General features: G+C 34.9%; 1 protein-coding gene across 1 annotated transcript in view; it reads left to right on the plus strand.

The window, feature by feature from the left end:
• The window catches only part of ADGRV1 (adhesion G protein-coupled receptor V1), a 503,549-nt gene that overhangs the window by 332,668 nt on the left and 151,390 nt on the right, over nt 1-19,491 (plus strand). Inside the window, exon 85 of the mRNA XM_033111093.1 lies at nt 1,603-1,781. Within this exon, the coding sequence (XP_032966984.1) occupies nt 1,603-1,781 (179 nt within the window). The remainder of the gene's footprint in view (nt 1-1,602; nt 1,782-19,491) is intronic.

The raw sequence follows: 19,491 nt of genomic DNA on the forward strand, positions 1-19,491 counted from the left end.
CCTGCTTTATAATTACAGATATACGTTGATATACATAAAGATAAGGAATGCTGCCAGGAAGTAAAATTCAGAGACAAAAATCTCCAAGTAACCAAATATTTTTATCCTTTCCTGGTTTAGCCCAGTCAATACTAATTCCTCAAGGCTAATTTGGTCCAGATAGAATCTTACTTGGAAGTCTTAGCAAAGAGCATCTGAAATCTTTCCCACGAACATCAGGCATGCTTATTTATCACATTGAAAGAATTTCTATTGTATCGCTGCTTACTTTTTGTCTTAAACTATTTATCTTGCCTTTCATAATATCTGTCATCCTGATAGAAGATTTAGGGGAGGTGGTAACATTATTCCAGTGCTAACTCTGTTCTCATCACTTTATTTGTAATAGCGCCTTTAATCTTTATGATAACCTCATTGTACAAGAATGAAATTGAGGCTCTGGGATTGTTGTTACTTGTCCAAGGTTATTCCGTGTGTGTATGTGTGTGTGATTCATCTGTACTCATGCTCTTTACACCATGTGAAACTGAGGAGGATTTATCCAGTGAATAAGTAGTATTACTGTGTGAAGTATGTATGATATGACATTAATGTGTTTGGACTAAATTATAACATAAGTGCTCCTCATGGAAAGAGAACACTAGAAGGCAGAATACATACATTGTAGATTTGACTTCGATAGGGGTGAGATTTGGGCCCAATGTCTCCAGGCCTCAGTTTCCTTATTCTGTCTAATGTGTTCCCGCACCGCTCCACTCTCTATATACTTGTCCCTTTTATATTTTTCTCTTAATAAGATAAAAAAATATATATAAAATATAAATATAATATAAAATAAATATTCCCCTTAAATACTTTTTCCCACTTGTCTGGAAACCAAGATTCAAGAAAGTAAATACCTCCCCCATCTTTTTCATTGTTATATCCCAAGTACGTAGATGGTCCCTGAAATTTAGTAAGCACTCAATAAATGCTTGTCAAATGAATGAACGAAAAGGAGAGATTATAAACTAAAAAGGAAAAATGGCCACAAAACCTACCTCATCACAGTACTTTTCTCTCTGTGCAATAATTTTCTGTTTATTTGTCTATATCTCCTGCTAGGGGGCCTAAGACTGGGGCTGTCTTCATAGTTATATCCCCTTTCCTCGGAGCAGTGCCTGGCCCTGCCATATGATAGGCCCTCAATAAATAAAAAGTGTCCACCAGTCTGCAAATGTAGAGCTATGTACTTCATTATCATCATGAAGTTGTTCACCTAGGAAATGGCCTTGAATATACTCTATGCTTCTTCAAAGACACATTTACAGAACAGTCACAGATTATGAATGAGATTAAATCAAAGCAAATTAAGGAAAATAAAAAGTACAATAAATTAACTGTTTCCCAGTCTTTCTAGACTTTTGAGGTATCCTGAATTTCTTGGGTATATGAAAGAATGAATGTATGAACTAAGTAAAAATATCACCTGAACACTATAATTGTTAAATGGGTGCTAGCCTTTTGCTGGCCAATTAACTCTTCATGCCTAAACCAAGTGAGTTTGTATCCTGTGCCATTAGACCAGAACCTGTTCATTTTATGTTCTGTTTCCTTCCTCAGTCTGTGAATTTCTGGTATGTACTGGTGATGAATGATGAACACACAGAGAGGCGTTATCTGCTGTTTTTCCTTCTGAGTTGGGGACTTCCAGCTTTTGTGGTGATTCTTCTCATAGTGATCTTGAGAGGAATCTATCATCAGAGCATGCCACAGATCTATGGACTCATCCACGGTGACCTGTAAGTACATCCAGGCAGAACACTGCCTTCTCAGCCTTCATTTAACTTCAGGCAGCTTTATTGGTAGATGACGGAAGCAGCTGACTAAGAGTATGGTTGGAGGAGTACCAGGAAAACCTTTGCTTTCCTGCCACACTGTTTGAAGCTGTACTTCCTCTAATTATCCCTTTAAATAAGAAACTATTGCCTCTCCAGTTTCTTTGAACGATTTAATTTTCCCAAGGTAGTTGCTGTATCAAAGAATTCACAGTAACTTCTACCTTAGCATGATTTAGTTTATTAGATTGAGACAAACAAAACACCTAGCGAAATCAGGGAACTATGAAAATTTTGATTAATAAAAATAATTGAAAAATATGGAGTGTGGCACATTATCTAAGAAGTCCAAGGTTTGTTTTTGTTTTTGTTTTGTTTTTGTTTTTGGGGGGCAGCACCATCATTCATAAGATCCCTAAGTACCAAATGACTGTATCAGAGTGAATTGAGAGTGGCTGTAGAAGTACATGAGAAGGAGACAAAGTCAACTGGGTCCTTATGTATTCGTATTTAAAGTACACTAGTAGTCTTGAAATCTAACACATCTTTATATGCACATGTGTATACATGCCTTCAGCCTGCGTCTGGTATCTTACAGCTTTGAGGCCTACTTAGCCCCTTCTATTGACTTCACATGCAGGAAAACAAACAAGCAAATAAACAACATTTGTAATTATAAAGCTTCCTCAACTCCTTTGGTGTAATGAGGACTAGAGGAAAGCGTAACATTTCTAAAGAAGAAAGAATAGCCTACTCACAATCTTATGAGGACAGTATTGCCTAATTATCTTACAGGTTATTGTGCAGATAAAAATTACTTACTGGATGTGAAAAATCTTTAAAAGTGAAAAACACTATATAAGCAGGTCATTTTAATATTACACTTGCCTCTGATCAATTATGATTGTCCATTATATACTTAATAAATACTTGTTATCAGTGCACGCAAAGGTATTTCACACATGGGCAATCACAGACACATACCCCACACCACATTCAACCAAAGGAAACTACCTATGTAATATACACACACTCACTAAGATGCTATATATAGTTATTTTGTCTTTTTATTGAGATTCAATGAGATTCCCTTATACTGATTATAGTGTTAGAACATAATTTGTCCACAGAAAATTCTAAAAGCCTAATTGTCTAAAAAGAAATGATCGTGTCTTTTCAAAATTATGTTATGACTTTTCCTACTCTGGCATTAATTTAAATCTTGGGCTGCCACGATAAATTTCAGAAAGTTCTGCATTATTCTTTGTCAAATACAAAGTGACCGTGAGACAAGCCCTGATGGCCATCAGCCCATTCCTTTCATGAGCTCCCTGGCACGACATGACTTATTTGGCGGCAGTTTTAGCATTGCATGTGTGCCCACCCAGGCTTGATAAATGGGACCTGATGAAAGTGATGTTAATTCAAAGGAACTCTCTCTCGATGTTTCTAAAAGCATTTTTAAAGAGAGAAACTATTATGCAAGAATATCCAAATCGACTGACCTAAATTATTTGCCTTCTGAGGTTTTTTTCAAAAAGTTCTTTCTGTCCAGCTCAATTATAATAAGTGAAATGTAAAATATATTAACCTCCACCTGTTTTTAATATAAGATTATTAGACCAAAAGTGACTAACCTTTGTAAGCATTACAGGTTACTTTTCTCCTTCATTCACGTATCTTAAATCATTCCCAGGTGAATTTATTCCAGTTTTTCAAAAATTCTGTGTTTTTCTAAATCACTTTAATCACGGTATAGCTACTCCTGCTCACTTTTGTTTTGTACTCAATGGAATATCTTTTTTCATCCCTTCACTTTGAACCTATGTGTGTCCTTGAAGCTGAAGTGACTCTCTTTGTAGGCAGCATATAGTTGGGTCTTGTTATTTTGTTGTTTGGCTTTTTTGTTGTTGTTTTAATCGTTTAGACACTGTGTGCCTTTTGATTGGAGAGTTCAGTCCATTTGCATTTAGAGTATTTATTGGTAGGTAAAAACTTACTAATGCTATCTTATCAATCGTTTTCTGACTGCTTTGTAGTTCTCATGTTCCAATCTTTCTCTCTTGCTGTATTCCTTTGTTAATTGGTGGTTTTTCCTTTGTCTTGTGCTTTGGATGCCCTTCTCTTTATCTTTCGTATTTCTCCTGTAGATTTTTGCTTTGTAGTTACCATGAGGCTTACATAAAACATCTTCTAGATATAGCTGTCTATTTTATGCTAACAACTTCAACCACATACAAAATACCGTTTCACTTGCTCTCTCCTTTTATGTTTTTGATGTCACAGTTTACCTCTTTTTATAGAAGTAACTTTATTGAAAGTACCCAAAGGTAGTCTCTATTGAGTAGTTAATATTGAGTATCTTTGGAAGTAGTCACCTATTTTTCTTGGATTGGCTTCTTGGCTGCGTTAGGTAAAGGAAATAAGGTGAAGGAGAATTCCTAGCCTTATCATCAAAAATGCAAAGGAGAGAGAATATCAGACTGAGTCAAGAGCCACGGTGGAAGCAAAGGGATAATATGCCATTAATCTGAGATCACAATTATATGACTGGAAGGATAGAGTGAGAACGAGTGTTATAGTCCTGCCATACAGAGGGGAGGACAGTGAAGATACTGCTTATCTCATAATCTACCTCCGATCTGCAAGACCCTGACACATTCATAAATGTCAATAACAGTAAAAATTACATAATAATGATGATGGGTTGTTTTGTACTTCCAAAACACTTGCTCTTTTTCTTTGTTGCTACTTGATGTGAATTCAAATTTAAAGAAAAATTAGGAAATACTTATTTTTAGCTATCATGTACAAAGGAGTAAGTGAACTCTCTTATTTAAGTTAAGAGTGTGTTTGTTCATAATGAAAAAATGCATAACTTAATTTTAAAATTGATTACAGTCTTTTCGTTTTTCAGTTTCTCAGTGTTTTAGCATTATATTTTACTTTAGATATCCTTAACAAATCTTAATTATAACCTTCTGATTATCATGCTCCTGAACTTAGTCATTTTATAAATTGCTCAATCCTCTGAAAACAAATCTAATTTTGCTAGCTATATTAGGAAAAATGTTAATATAGAGGACAAATCTGTGCTTTCTAAATTAGAACTAAGTAGAAGTAATAGTGTTGTATGAGAGATATGATATTATATGAGTATTTTCATTAAATTACTTAGAAAGAGAATCATGAAGAAATGTTAACTAATACAAGGAGCATGTTTACCTATTGTCTGAGGATTAAAGAAAATTGCCATAAATCTATGGAGGAGGAAAGTTGTAAGGATCTCTTCATGGATTTGCTCAGGTGGGGTGTGTATTATTGCACGTGTGTGTGTGCGTGTGTGTGTGTATGTGTGTGTGTGTGGCAGCTTTTGACTAGCATTTGCCATTTATTCAGAGCTCCAAAATAAAGACACGTTGGAAGTATGCTTTCCCCACAATGTGTTAGAATTATAGACTCGAAAAGTTGGAAAATATCTTGCTTGCCTTAATAAAGTTCCAGGCAAGTCCCCAAAAACATATCATGATTCAGACCCCTGTTCAAAGACTTATTAGCTTCTTGAATTTTTTATTCTGAACATACTCAGTTTATTTGATCTTTTATGGCTACTGATTATACAACTCATTCTACTAATACTCACCTCATTCTCTCTTTTATCTTAGCTGTCTCTTTCCTCGCAACAACCTTAGCTTTAATGACTACTGTTTTATCTTTCTGAGAATAATTTCAACTGGTGCTTTGATTTACATCCCGTCATGGCTTCCCTTAGTCCCTCCATCCTTCTCTTCACACTTAAGGTAGAATCTAGACCAAAAGAGAACTTTATAAAGCATTGAATCCAGCCCCTATACAATCCTTTAGTAATCTTGACAACATCACTGGTAAATGTTTATTCACTTTGTATTTGAATTCCTCTGTAAGAAAGAATGTATTTCCTCCCAAGACTTTTTCACACAAGTAGAAATCTTTTAGACTCTGGCTCAATATCTAATTCCTCGGTTCATACCAAAAAACAAACAAGAAACAAAAAATAACCTTATATTTTCAACTTGATAATCCTTCAGATTGTCACAGTTTTTGTTAGCTAAATGTTTCTGATTTGTTCAAATATGTCCTCATATAGCATGCTTTTGCATCTTTTCACTATCTTACAGGTAGTAGCTCTCCTCTAAATTTGTTCTATTTATCGATATCACTCTTCTTTCTTTTTTACATTTTATTTTTGGAAGAATTTTAAACACAGGAAAATAGCAAAAATGATCAGAGTTCACATATACCCTTCACCCAAGGTGTATACATACATATATAATCACAGTACAATAATCAAAACCAGGAAATTAACTATGATAAAACACTGTTAACTAAACAAGAGACCTTGTTTTCGCACCAGTTTTCTCTACAATGATTTTTTTGTTTTTTGTTTTTTTTTTTTCTGTTCCAAAATCAAATGGAGGAGTCACATCTTAAAATTCCATTGCCTCGTTTGTTTTGCCTTTTTTTTTTTTTTGTACTGATAATAAGTATGGGTCAAATATTTTAAAGAATGTCTCCAAATTTGGGTTAATTTAATGTTTTATCGTGATCAGATAGAGGTTACTCATTTTTTTCCAAAATGTCACAGAGCATTCAAATAGAAGTTTTTTGTATGTACGTGTTTTCAGTTCTCTTGGGTGTATACCTAGGAGTGTAACTGTTGGGTCATATGATTTAAACTTTCAAGAGTCTGTCTTTGTCTTTGTTTTTCAACAGTTTGATTGTGATATGTCTAGGTATGGCTCTCTCTGGTTTAGCTTAATTAGAATTTATTGGATGTGTAGTTTAATGGTTTTCATTATATTGGGGGAGTTTTCAGCATTATTTCCTCATCTGTTCTATCTGTGCCTTTCTCTTCTCCCCTGAGAGCCTGAGCATGCATATGTTGATACATTTGATGGTGTCCCACAGAGCTCTGAGGTTCTGCTCAGTTTTCTTCATTCTTTTTCTTTCTGCTCCTCAGACTTGATAATCTTAACTGACTTATCTTATTTACTTATTCTTTCTTCTACCTGCTCAAAACCGCTGTTGAGCCTCTCTAGTGAAAATTTCATTTTAGTTATTGTGCTTTTCAACTCTAGAATTTCTACTTCTTTCTTTTTCGATATATAATTTCTATCTCTCTATTGATGTTCTCTAGTTGATAAGACATCATTCTTTTTTTTTTTTTTCCTAAGTCATGTTGTTGTCCTTTCAATCTTAGTTGTGGAGGGTGCCGTTCAGCTTCAAGTTGTTGTCTTTTCAGTCTTAGTTGTGGAGGGCGCAGCTCAGCTCCAGGTCCAGTTGATGTTGCTAGTTGCAGGGGGTGCAGCCCACCATCCCTTGCGGGACTCGAGGAGTTGAACCAGCAATCTTGTGGTTGAGAGCCCACTGGCCCATTTGGGAATTGAACTGGCAGACTTCGGAGTTAGGAGCATGGCGCTCCAACCGCCTGAGCCCCTGGGCCTCAGATGAATGAGACATCATTCTTATACATTCATTTAGTTCTTTAGATCTGGGTTTTATTATTTTGAACATATTATAAATAGCTTATTTAAAATCTTTGCCCAATAAATTTAAAATCTGGTTTTCCTCAAGCACAGTTTCTATTAATTGCTTTTTTCCCATATACAGACCATATTTTCTTGTTTATTTGCATGTCTTGTAATTTTTTTTTTTAATTGGACATTCTAAATAATATAATGTGGAAAATCTGAAATCATACTCTCCCTCTTCCTCAGGGTTTGTTATTGTTTCTGTTTATTATAGGAGTAGTTGTTTGTTTGTTTATTGAATTTTATGAACTAATTCTATAAATCTGTATTTTTTTTCATATGTGGTCACTAAAGTCTTTGTTCTATTAGCTTAGTGGTCGGCTAATCAAGAGATATTTTCTTAAATACCGAGAATCAAGAAATCTCTTGGTGTTTGCCAATGGGCTCTGTGCCTGTTGAAACATGACTTTAACACTCCACCAGGCATTTTACAGCTCGTCCTTAGAGTTGTCACTTCACTTCTTGCTTATATAGCAAGGCCATACTAGCAGTGGGAGAGCCTGGGGCCTTTCCAGGTCTTTCTTAAGCATGAGCACAGCCTTAGACATGCATGTGGCATTCTAAATTCTCAGGAATATATCGGAACTTTTCAAAGCCTCTGTGGCCATCTCATGCCCCAGCTTTTCTTGTAAGTTTGGTATGTCTGTTTGCCCCAGTTGTTATCCACTGGCTCAGGCAGCCATGAAGTTAAATCAGTTGCCTTAAATTGTTTAAATTTAAAATCCCTCCTTGTACCCCCAATTCTTCACCCCCTACTCAAGGAACAAACTTTGCATTGGCTGGGCTCTGAGGTCATATACAGAGAGCTTTGAAAGTTGGAGCTTTCTTTGGAAATGAAGCTTTGAAAGTACTACGGCTGCATTTTGCTTGCCACCCAACCCCCTTTCCTAGTGGCTGCCAAAATGTGCCGGAATATAGTCTGTTATTTTTCAAGGTTGCGTGAAACTAGAGGAGGGTATGAAACTAGAGCAAATTAAACTTCTATAAAGCTTGCTATTCTTACCAAGATTCAGCTTTTGAAAGACTTTGTTTGTTTGTGTTTTAAAATATAGCTTCCTGGATTGCTACAAACCTTTGGTTTATTTCCAGAGTGCTGAGAACATTGATTCTGAAAACTTTTGCCAGCTTTCTCATTATTTTTATGGAGCAGAGAATTTTCAGAGTTTCTAATTCTACCATTTTCATCTGTTACTACCCTCTTCCTCAGTTTTTAAGAGTTATTTTTATATATTACAGATCACCTTTTTTCTGTGATAATTTAGGAAAATACTTTTATCACATTTTATTTATAGTTTTTTGCCATGCAACTTTTTAAAATTAGTTAAATTTATCAAAGTTTTTTTTTTTATTTCCTCTGGATTTTTACTTATAGTTAGAGAGCCTTTCCTGAAATTAAAATTAAAGGGGAACTCTCCCATGCTTTCATTTTGTATTTCTATAGTGTAATTATGTTTTCTATTTTTAAATTTCTAATGTATTTGAATTTGATTCTTTTTTGTATGACATGTGGAAGTTTTATTTTTTAAAAAATTTCTACCTAATTGACTTATTACTCTTTATTTTAAAGCCTATATTTACACCAGTGCTTTGAGATGCCACCATTATTATGTGCTACATTTCTACACATACTTGCGTCTGTATCTAGACTCCCTATTTTATTTCACACATCTTTTTGTCTATTCACATATCTATCTCACAATTTTAATTATTGAGGCTTTTTAGTATGTTTTGATGTTTTGGTAAAGGTAGTTCTCCTCCACCCTCATAGTATCTTTTTCCTTTTCAGGGTGTTCCTGGTTATTTTTGAATGTTAACTTTTTAACGTGAACTTTATGTCAAAATTGCCTAACTTCATAAAATAGTTTCTTGGTATTTTTATTGGGATCGCATTGAATTTATGATTTAACTGAGAGAAAACTGCCATTTTTGTAATGGTGACTCATCCTATCCAAGAACAAGGATTATGTTTCCATTTATTCAAATGTAGCTTTGTGTCTTTCAGAGGGTTTTACAATTTTCTTGGTATAGATTTTGAACTTTTCTCATTAAATTTATTTCTACATATTTAATCTTTGTTGTTATAAATGTGTTTTTTTTCTGACTGTTATATTCTGTTTATTGTGTGCAAGATGAAGACTATTGATCTTTATATGCAGATTATACATTCTTTTACTTTACTGAATTATTTTATTGTTTGACTTAGTTTATCATTGATTTTCCGGGTATTTCCAATGATGCTGTTATAACTTTTTATAGAGGTTGCTTGACTTTTTCATTTTTTTTAACCTATTATACAATTAATTGATTTTTCTTGTATAGTTTTACTGGCTAATATCTGTGGTACAATATTCAATAGTGTCTGAATAGATAGTGGGAATCCTTACCTTTTTTCTGGTATTAGTGGATATGCCTCTAGTATTTCCCCATTAAATAAGATATTAAATTATTTATATATTCCCCATTAAATAATATATTGACATTAGGAATAAGATATACATATTACATCAAATTTAAAAGGTAGCTCTTAGTTCTTATTTATTTTGTTGAGTACTCCAATTATGAATGGGTATTGAATTTTGTCAAAGGCTTTTCAACATCTTTGGAGACAACCATATGATTTTATTAATGTAGCTCAATACATTAATATGATACATGATATTCTTAGAACATGCCTAGAATTCCTGGAAGAACTCCCTCTTGGTCATTATATTAATTTCTTAATGTCAAGTTGGATTCTCTTTATTTATATTTCCTTTAGTGTGCTTATATCACTGTCCATGAATGGTGTTGGTCTGTAATTTTCTTTTTTTATGCCACCTTTGTTTGATTTAAATAGTAGTGCTTTACTTATTTTAAGGAAGGACTTTAAAAAGTTTTTCTTTCTTTTTATAGAGCATGAAAATCTTCTGTAGAAATCGATCTGTTTAAGCTTTCTAAATCAAATGGGAACACTTTTGGTACTCTGTATTTACCTAGGAATTATCCATTTTATGTAGATTTTCAAGTTCATGTGCATGGAGAAGTGCAAATCTTTATCATGTCTTTATCATATACCCACAGCATGAAATTCTGTTCTCCACAAGTGATCTCACCACAGTGACCTGGTTTGACTAGTGTCAAAACAGCATGATAGAGTTCCTTGATAGCGGCTTGTAGCTATGGATAATGAAGGAAAGGCACATAACAACCTTAAAATGTGTCTAGCATAAAATTGTCAGTATTCAGTTTAATTTGAATAGTAATTACAAGGATTTTTGGATTCTATAGCTGTGTCTTCTTGGTAGTGTAATACTTACAACACACTAATAAAACTTTTAAGTGCGAAAAGTTGACATTAGAAGTCAAAGATGAGAATTTCCTATGAGCAATTTAACATTCTAAGTTAAAGAAGCCTTAGAGTCATTTTGGCTTCATAAGTACTGGAGAAAGTCATAGATGTATTACCTTCCTCACTCCTTCTCTTCATAAGGCATTCATTGAACACCATTTATATAAGATATCAGAGGAACCGATTCTACCAGTTCTTGCATTTGAGTTAAATTATACATTATTTAACACTCCTTCAAGCTCCCCTTCAAATATCCTTCTGTGTAAATGAGATAGCATTATCAAGTAGTATCATTTTATAAAAGTAATACTTATTTAGTTGTTCTTGCCAGTTGACAATTGTAAATAAGCACCCATTGCCAGATGCAATTAGACTCTAACTTCTAGTATACAAGTATCCAACTCTAAGAGTAAATGTGTTTTAATAACTAGAACACCCAGGTACTGTAATGTACAGACCTAAAAAACCATATACTTTGGCAAACTCACTGTACTAAATATATCTGGAGATATGAATGTAAAATTTCCCTTGATTGGGTGCAATAGGAAGAGCAGGGGTTTTGGAGGTAGATAGACAGGAGTCAAATAGTGGCTGTGCCATGTTCTAGCTCTGTGACCCTGAACAAGTTACCTTCTGAGAGCCTGAATTTCTCCATCTATGGAATAGGTATAATAAAAGCTGTGTCATAGGAGTGTGATGTGGATTGAGTACAATGATGCGTGTAGAGAAAAATGCATGTGCAGTGCCTGGCAAGAGGAGGGGTCAATTGTGAAAGCCTTATGTATGGGTCTGTGAATCTGTCTCACACGAAGTAATAATTATGTATAACCTATCAGACAAGTCTGTTAAACATTGTTGACCCATAAATTCCTGAAGGGCAGCTTGCCATTTTACTACCTATAGTTATTCTGAAACTATAATTTAAATTATTTCTATCCTTTTCTTTTGCATCTTTGAGATTAGGATTGTAAACAACACACTAATTAATACTTCTGAAACTCAAAAGCTTTTATCAACCTAAGTTAGGAGTTTGTTTTATTTTTGTTTTTGTCATAGTGAGGGGGGAGAATGCCTCTAAAGCTTGCAATCTTCTATACTGGATACTGTCTTGTTTAATTCAGCTGATAGAATGCCATAGACTGAGTGTCTTAAACAATAAATGTTTTGGACCCTGAGAAAGAAGATACTTACCAAGAAGGGCTCTTGGTGGCTAACAGGGCTCAAATTTAAAAGAAGAGCCTAGCAGCCATTTTGAAACAGAGACCTCTCATACAAACCACACTGAAGGGAGAAGCCTTTACTAAGCTGCCTGCCTTCCACAATGAACTGCATGCCTGCACTGTATTCTTGCCATTTGAGCCAGCCCTTATACGGAAAGCCGTGAAATAGTATTTCAACCAATAGAAGGCTTTCCCTGTCCAATCGGAGCTATGCAGTTATATCCCCTCCAGCATCTTCACTGACCAATCAGAGAGGCTCCATTCTGACCAATGAGGACAGTGATTTTTGGACCAATCAAACTGTGAGGATTTGGAGTCCTCATTTGCATGAGGACAGACCAGTCAGGAACTAGGGGATGGGATTTCTGTCTATATAAGTCAGCTTCTCTCAGGCCGGAATGCACTTTTCCTTTCCACTGAATACTGAAGACTGTTTCTCTGGTTAGAGCTAAAACCCCGAAGATGAAACACCAAAGAATTTTTGATAGACCAGAGCAGAGAAGAGTAGCCAGATCAGAACAGAGCAGATCTCTCTAGCTGGAAAGGGACCTGGCCCCAGGGCCTCCTCATAGCCATGCTATTTCATAGCCATGTTGCTTCATAATTGATTAGTAACACTATTGAGCTGTTCCACAGCTGTACTGTTCTCACAGTTGTACTGTATCACATTTGAGCTGTTTGCTCTGAATAAAGTTTCCTTCTTCACTGCACCCCAAAATGGGGATTCCTGTTCGTGTTGAATTGATGCCATTGATCATCGGTTGATATTTATTTCTCACAATTCTGGAGTCTGGAAGTTCAGGTCCGAGTGCCAACATGGTCAGGTTCTTGGTGAGGGCACTCTGGCTGCTTTTGTCCTTATATGGCCTTTCTTGGCACGTGCGCAGAGAGAGAGAGCCTGAGTTTCCTCCTATTTTTATAAGGAAATTAATCCCATCACAAGGCCCCAATCTCATGACCTAATATAATAATTACCTCCCAAAGGCTCCACCCCCACATACATTACATTGGGGATCAGGGTTTCAATATAAGAATTTGGGGTGAGGGCACAAACATTCAGTCCGTAACAGGTATTTTTAGTTGAAAATTAACAAAATAAATTAAATTTGAATACTTTCCAAAGTGAAAGATTAAGTATTCATTAAGTTCCAGGGAGTCATTTTTGGTAAGGATATCAACTGTGAAAAATAGCAGAACTTTAGCCTCATTTATGTTGAAAGATGAGGAACTATATCCTTCCATCTCCAGAAATAATTAGATTTATCCTAACACTATTCTCAGAGAGTAGTGTCATATAAATATTTTTATTTATGATGACTTTATTAGAATCCATAATAGCTTTTTCAAGTCCGAATACTTATTATAATAACAATATTATAGTAACACTCATACAGATTGGGTGGATAGACATATATACATATGTAGTTACTGAAATTTTCATTTCTTTAATTATTATGGTTTAATAGCTTAACTTATTATGTACCAGACGTTATACTCCATGCATGGTTTATTTTATCCTTATGCAACCCTATGATTTTGAGTATGTTTGCATAGGTTTATTTGGCATTTTTATTTCTTCTGTGAGCTGCATGTTCATTTTCCTGCATTAATTTTTCTGATTGTTTGTTCATGTTTTCCAATAACTTAAAAAATGTTTTTTTTATCTTGGTTTTTTTTCCTTTTTTCAAAGATGAGGCTATTAGTGTTTGTCTCCCTTGAATTTTTATTTCTCTATTAGCACATCATTCTCCTATCAATTTTAAAGGAAAATTTACATTTTAATGTATGAGATGAGATTTTGTGTGATATCAGGCTATTTCAGAGAATTATTTTAAGTATTTTGTGTGCTAATTAAATTTTTCAAATATGATAATAGTACAGTTAACATGTTGAGAACATCTGAAGTGATTTACTCAGGGTCAAAATGGTGAAAACATATTGCCACAAGAACTTCAGTCTGTGTCCATCCTAATTTATTAACTAGAAGCAGAATCAGGAAGACTAATGATTATATTTTCATGCCAAGTGCTAAGAATTTAGGCATTTGAAATATCAAGCTGAATAAAGCATTAGGAAAGAGGTCATTGTAAAACTGCAGGTGGTAGAGTTGTGATGATAGAGATGCCTAAGAAACTGCACTTCATCTCACTTATTGTCTTTAAACAGTTTAGGGAAAATGTCGGTCAGCTTTTTTTCAGATGTTCTATATTATAAGGTAAGTTTTGCAATCTCTCAAAAAAACTCACTTGGAAAACTGAAAAAACTATACAACCACAAACGGTCAAGTATATTAGTTCAGGAAACAAATCAGTTATTTATAGAGGAAGTTCTGTTGAAGACATCTCTAGTGAAAAAGGAAATACCCACAAATATAAACAGTTTATCAAACAGGATACTTAGTATAACTTGAGAAAACCATTCCTGGCTCAAAAGGATTTTCTGACAGTTGATTTTGTAGTTGTATATTCTACTTTGTACCTTCTCAGGAGCAGGATGTGTGTGCTATTTCTTTTTCTTAAAATGTTATTTTCTTTGATTTTATAAAATTAATCAATGTTTGTTCTAGAAATTATGGAGAGCATAGAAAATACAGTTTTAAAAATAAAAATTAGTTATATCCCTATCATTCAAACATAAGTACTTCTAATTGATGTGTTTATATCTAGATTCATACATTTTTATTTCTATAATACAAATTGGAATCACACAGTTTTAGTTCCTCTGTATTTCATTTAATATTATATCATCAGAATTGCCTAAGCTATTAAGTACATTTCAACATTTTTTTTAAAGGAGTCACAGTATCTGTCTCACAATAGAATTTATTATAATGTGTTTTCCATTCCCCATTATTGGACATTTAGGTTCTTTCCTGCTCCCCTTTTTAATGTTTAAAAAGTCTGCAGTTAATGTGGTAAGTCACATTTTCACATCACAGATTCCTTGAAATGAAATAACTCCATTAAAGATAGGACATTTTTAGAAATATTGACATTGCCAAACTGTCCTCCAGAAAGGTTGAAAATTTTTGGTCTTAACAGTATTTCTTGAGAGTACGTCTCCCAACACCAATGCCAGTCTTGATGGTGAGTTTTATTAACTTTATGATTTTGATAGGTGAATGCAGTGTATTAGTCAGGGTTCTCCAGAGAAACAGGACGAATAGGAGATAGATAGATAGATAGATAGATAGATAGATAGATAGATAGATAGATAGATAGGTAGGTAGAAAGACAGATGATAGATTGATTGATAGATAGATAGATAGATAGATAGATAGATAGATAGATAGATAGATAGGTAGGTAGAAAGACAGATGATAGATTGATTGATAGATAGATAGATAGATAGATAGATAGATAGATAGATAGATAGATAGATAGATAGATATAAATTCATTGCAAGGAATTGGCTCATGAGATTATCGAGGCCATCAATTCTCAAGAGCAGGGGAAGTCAGGAATCTGGAGACCCAAGAGAACTGATACTGTCGTTCCAGTCTGAAGGCCTGAGAACCAGGAGAGCTGATGGTGTACTTCCAGTCCAGAGGCTGGCAGGCTTGAGACCCAGAAGGAGCCAATGTTTCAGTTGGAGTCTGAAGGCAGGAAAAAAAGCCAATGTCCCAGTTCAAAGACCATCAGTAGGAAGGATTCCCTTTTACTCGGAGGAAGGTCAGCTTTGGTGTTCTATTGAAGCCTTCATCTGATTGGATGAAGCTCACTCACATTGAGGAAAGCAATCTGCTTTACTCAGTCTACCAATTTAAATGTTAATCTTACCCCAAAAAGCGCTCACAGAAACACCCAGAATAATGTTCGACTAAGTATCTGAACACCCCATGGGCCAGTCAGATTGACACATAAAATTAGCTATCACATGCAGTGATACATTATTGTTTTTGATGCTACTTTTTTAATGATACCAGGGAGTTTGAATACACTTTTATATGGTCATTGGCCATTTGTAATCTCATAAATTGTTCATATTCTTTGTTTGTTTGTCTACTTTGGTTGTTGATTTGTGAGAGCTTTGCTTCTATTAAATATATCATCCCTTATAGCATTTAATGAAATATTTGTCACAATTTGTAATTTACATTTGTAAATTGTAGTAAATCTATCCATAGTTTCCTATGTTTTTCTCATATTATTTGTATGCTTAGAAAAGTGTTGTGTTCTTTTAGTATGAAGATTTTTTCCTTAGTTTCAGAAAAATTTTCTTCAATTATATCTTTAAATGCCTTTTTATTCTTTTCCATTTGGGGAGGTTCTTTATTTCCTGAATACCAATTAACTTACTAGATCTTTTTTATATCTCCCATGCATGCATTACATTTCGGTTCTCTTTGTGTTTTTTTTCTTTCAAATATTCCCTACATTGTGTTAATTTAATTGAAAGCTGTATTTATTTTAGTTCTTATACTATTAAATAATTTAGTTCTTATACTATTATTATTTATGCTTGATTTTTTAAATATCAGAACTCAGGAAGTATTGTCTGGCAGTTTGTTTTACAGGGATTAGCCTGGTATTTTTTCATTTAGGTAAATTTATTCTTCACCTTCTTGGATGCTTATAAATCTTTAAAATTTTATTTCTATAATATGAAAGTTTGAGGGCCGGCCTGATGGCTCAGGTGGTTGGAGCGCTGTGCTCCTAACGCTGAGGACGCTGATTCGATTCCCACATGGGACAGTGAGCTGTGCCCTCTACAGCTAAGATTGTGAACAATGGCTCTCCCCGGAGTAGGGCTCCTGTGAGCAGCCGGAGGTCAACCTGTGCTGCCGTGGGCTGCTGTGTGCTGCTGTGGGCTACCGTGTGCTGCCATGAACAGCAGGGTGGCCAGTGTGAGTGGCCTGTAGGCGACCAACTGCCTCAGCCAGGGGGAGCAAAAGGCTCATAATACCAGCATGGGCCAGGGAGCTGTGTCCTACACACTAGACTGAGAAACAAGGGCTTGAAGCAGAGCGGAGGCAGGGGGAGGTAGAAGAAGAGGAGGGTAATATAGATATGTGTGTGTGTGTGTGTGTGTGTGTGTGTGTGTGTACATATACATATATATGTGTGTGTGTATATATATGTGTGTGTATATATACATATATATGTATATATATACATATTATATAAAAGTTTGAGCTGAATGCATATAGTTACAATATTTTTTTTTCTTTAAATTTGTCTGGTCCGTGGTGGGCCAGCAGACATGGTGTGTTCTGATAATTCAGTTTTCCAATCTTAGTACATTTTATTTGCTATTTTCCCATTTTCCTAGAATCAGAGATACCAAAGTATTATGAGTAGTTATCACTATAGTACTTTGTCTTTTGTGATTGCAATAATCACAGTTTTTAAATTATGCTTCAACTCTGACTTTTTCCCATGCATCCCGTCACAGCTTTTCAAGTTTGTCTGCCCTGTCAGTCAGTCAGGTTTCTGTATTGCCAGTCTGCTCAGCATTGCTTCCAATGCAGATTTCAGTTGTTACTGCATTTTTTTCCCCATTCCTTTTGCTCCTGTGTTAGCCCCCTCAGACAACTTTCATCTGGACCTCATTTTACTTCTTGTCTTTAGGTTTTGTCTTCATGTATCCTATTTTGACTTCTAAGGTTTTCTAAATCTTTTTTTGGCCCCTCTAATTTTCAAAATCATCATCTTTTGTTCTGGATTTAGGGGGGTTTCAGTTTTCTTCTCATGTATCCCATGCTGGGTTTTTGTTGTTGTTTTTATTCACTCATTCTAGAAAGAGATTTCCATGAAGCCTTGTGTTGTCCACTTCATGAAGTTATGATTTTTGGCTTCTCACTTTGTTCTTAGTTAGAATTTCCTTTTCAATGATAAAACTTGATTAAAGATCTGTGCACAGAGTAATAGCTCTATTAACAGTGATTAATAGCAAATATCTAGTGCAGGTCTACAGGATGAAGCGACATTTTTGCCTAAGTACGTAACCTGGTTGCCTGAAACTTTAAACCAGTGGAATACAGGAAAAATGTCAGCCCCTGAAAGACGCTGCTACCAGAATTTTCCTGACTCTGTGCCTGTGTAATATCTTTCCTAAGAACCATACCTCTCAGTGTACCGTGACCTAACACAGCCCACTTTACTCCCACTGGGTGAAAGTGGGCTGTGTTAGGGCACCATACACTGCTCCTATGGATTTGGTGAACTGCAGCCTTGGAAACAATGGATAAAGTACTTAGTGCCTATTTGAGGAATGGCCTGCTGGCAGAAGGAAAAGAATTCTGCCTATCTCATAAAGATATCCTATGAGCTGCCCAAGTTCCTAGTTGATAGAGATCCTGGCCCTTTCAGCTAAAGGAATACCATGTGAACCACTAGGTAATTAATTTCTTAATGGGAAATTAAGGTATAAAGTCACAACAAGTATAGGTAACACAGCCAGAATTATACCCAGTGTGTCTAACTTATCCACAGATCCGTAGCTGTTCTCTCTCTCTCTCTCTCTCTCTCTCTCTCTCTCTCTCTCTCTCTCACACACACACACACACACACACACACACACACACACACAGAGGAAATTTTATTCTGCTTAAAAAAGAGTAACTCATATTTTACTTGAATATCTAACAGTTTTTTAGAAGGTAGAGGAAGCAATGAGGCAAACTGCTTGACATAATTTTGTTCAATTCTATAAGCAGCAATGACAACATTCAGGAGAAAACAGCGTTCGTCAAATGGAGCCCTTGATAGACAAGAAATCCTGAACATAATTAGATATTTGTGCACACAAAAATTTAGGAAGATCAATTTTGAAACACTCAAACAAAAACTGGATAATATTTCATGACTAGAGACTCTGAAAGGAAAGAAGTACCCGAGGAATGAAAGTTGTTTTTTTTAAAAAATTCAAATGGAATGGCTGAAAATAATTTTAAAGAGGGGAAAAAGGGAATATAGTCATCAAAATTAATATGGGTATATGTATTCTTTCTGGTGGGCTCAGATAAAACAAGGACAGGTATAATGAAAGAAACTAGGAATGAGTCATTAATAGAAAAATAAGAAAAAGGGAAGCTGAAACCTAACAAAAAGTGAGAGTTGCTAAAAATTATAACAACTGGAGGAAAGGAGAGGCCATTTAAAGTTTATGTGCAGATTAAAAATACAGTCAACAGTGGAGAAAAATTCTACAGGAACACATTTAATATTAAAAGAAGAAAAGATGATTAAGTCCTATTTTGCTTTAATTTTCTCTCTCAAATATAATCTTTACATGGGTGGGGGAAAAGGCTACTGGCAAAAGACTTGAAATCTCATAAAACTGAGCACCTAGGCATTCTATTATAAATAACTCCACAGTTCTTTTCCTGCATGAATGACAATATTCAAACATAAGAGAATTTGATGAACTGACATTGAGGAATGTGGAATGCAGGCCAGTTTAGTAATAGAAAACAAATGGAAGATAAGGAAATTGTCCAGTTTCATAAATCGTATTCTCATGCTTCCTGGTCCTGAAAAAAATTCCTAAAATATCTTATTAGATTCCCTAGGAGCACTTAAAAAAAGAAAGTGGTAATAAACCAAAAGATAACA

Source organism: Rhinolophus ferrumequinum, chromosome 7 (assembly GCF_004115265.2).
Source record: "Rhinolophus ferrumequinum isolate MPI-CBG mRhiFer1 chromosome 7, mRhiFer1_v1.p, whole genome shotgun sequence".
NCBI lineage: Eukaryota > Metazoa > Chordata > Mammalia > Chiroptera > Rhinolophidae > Rhinolophus > Rhinolophus ferrumequinum.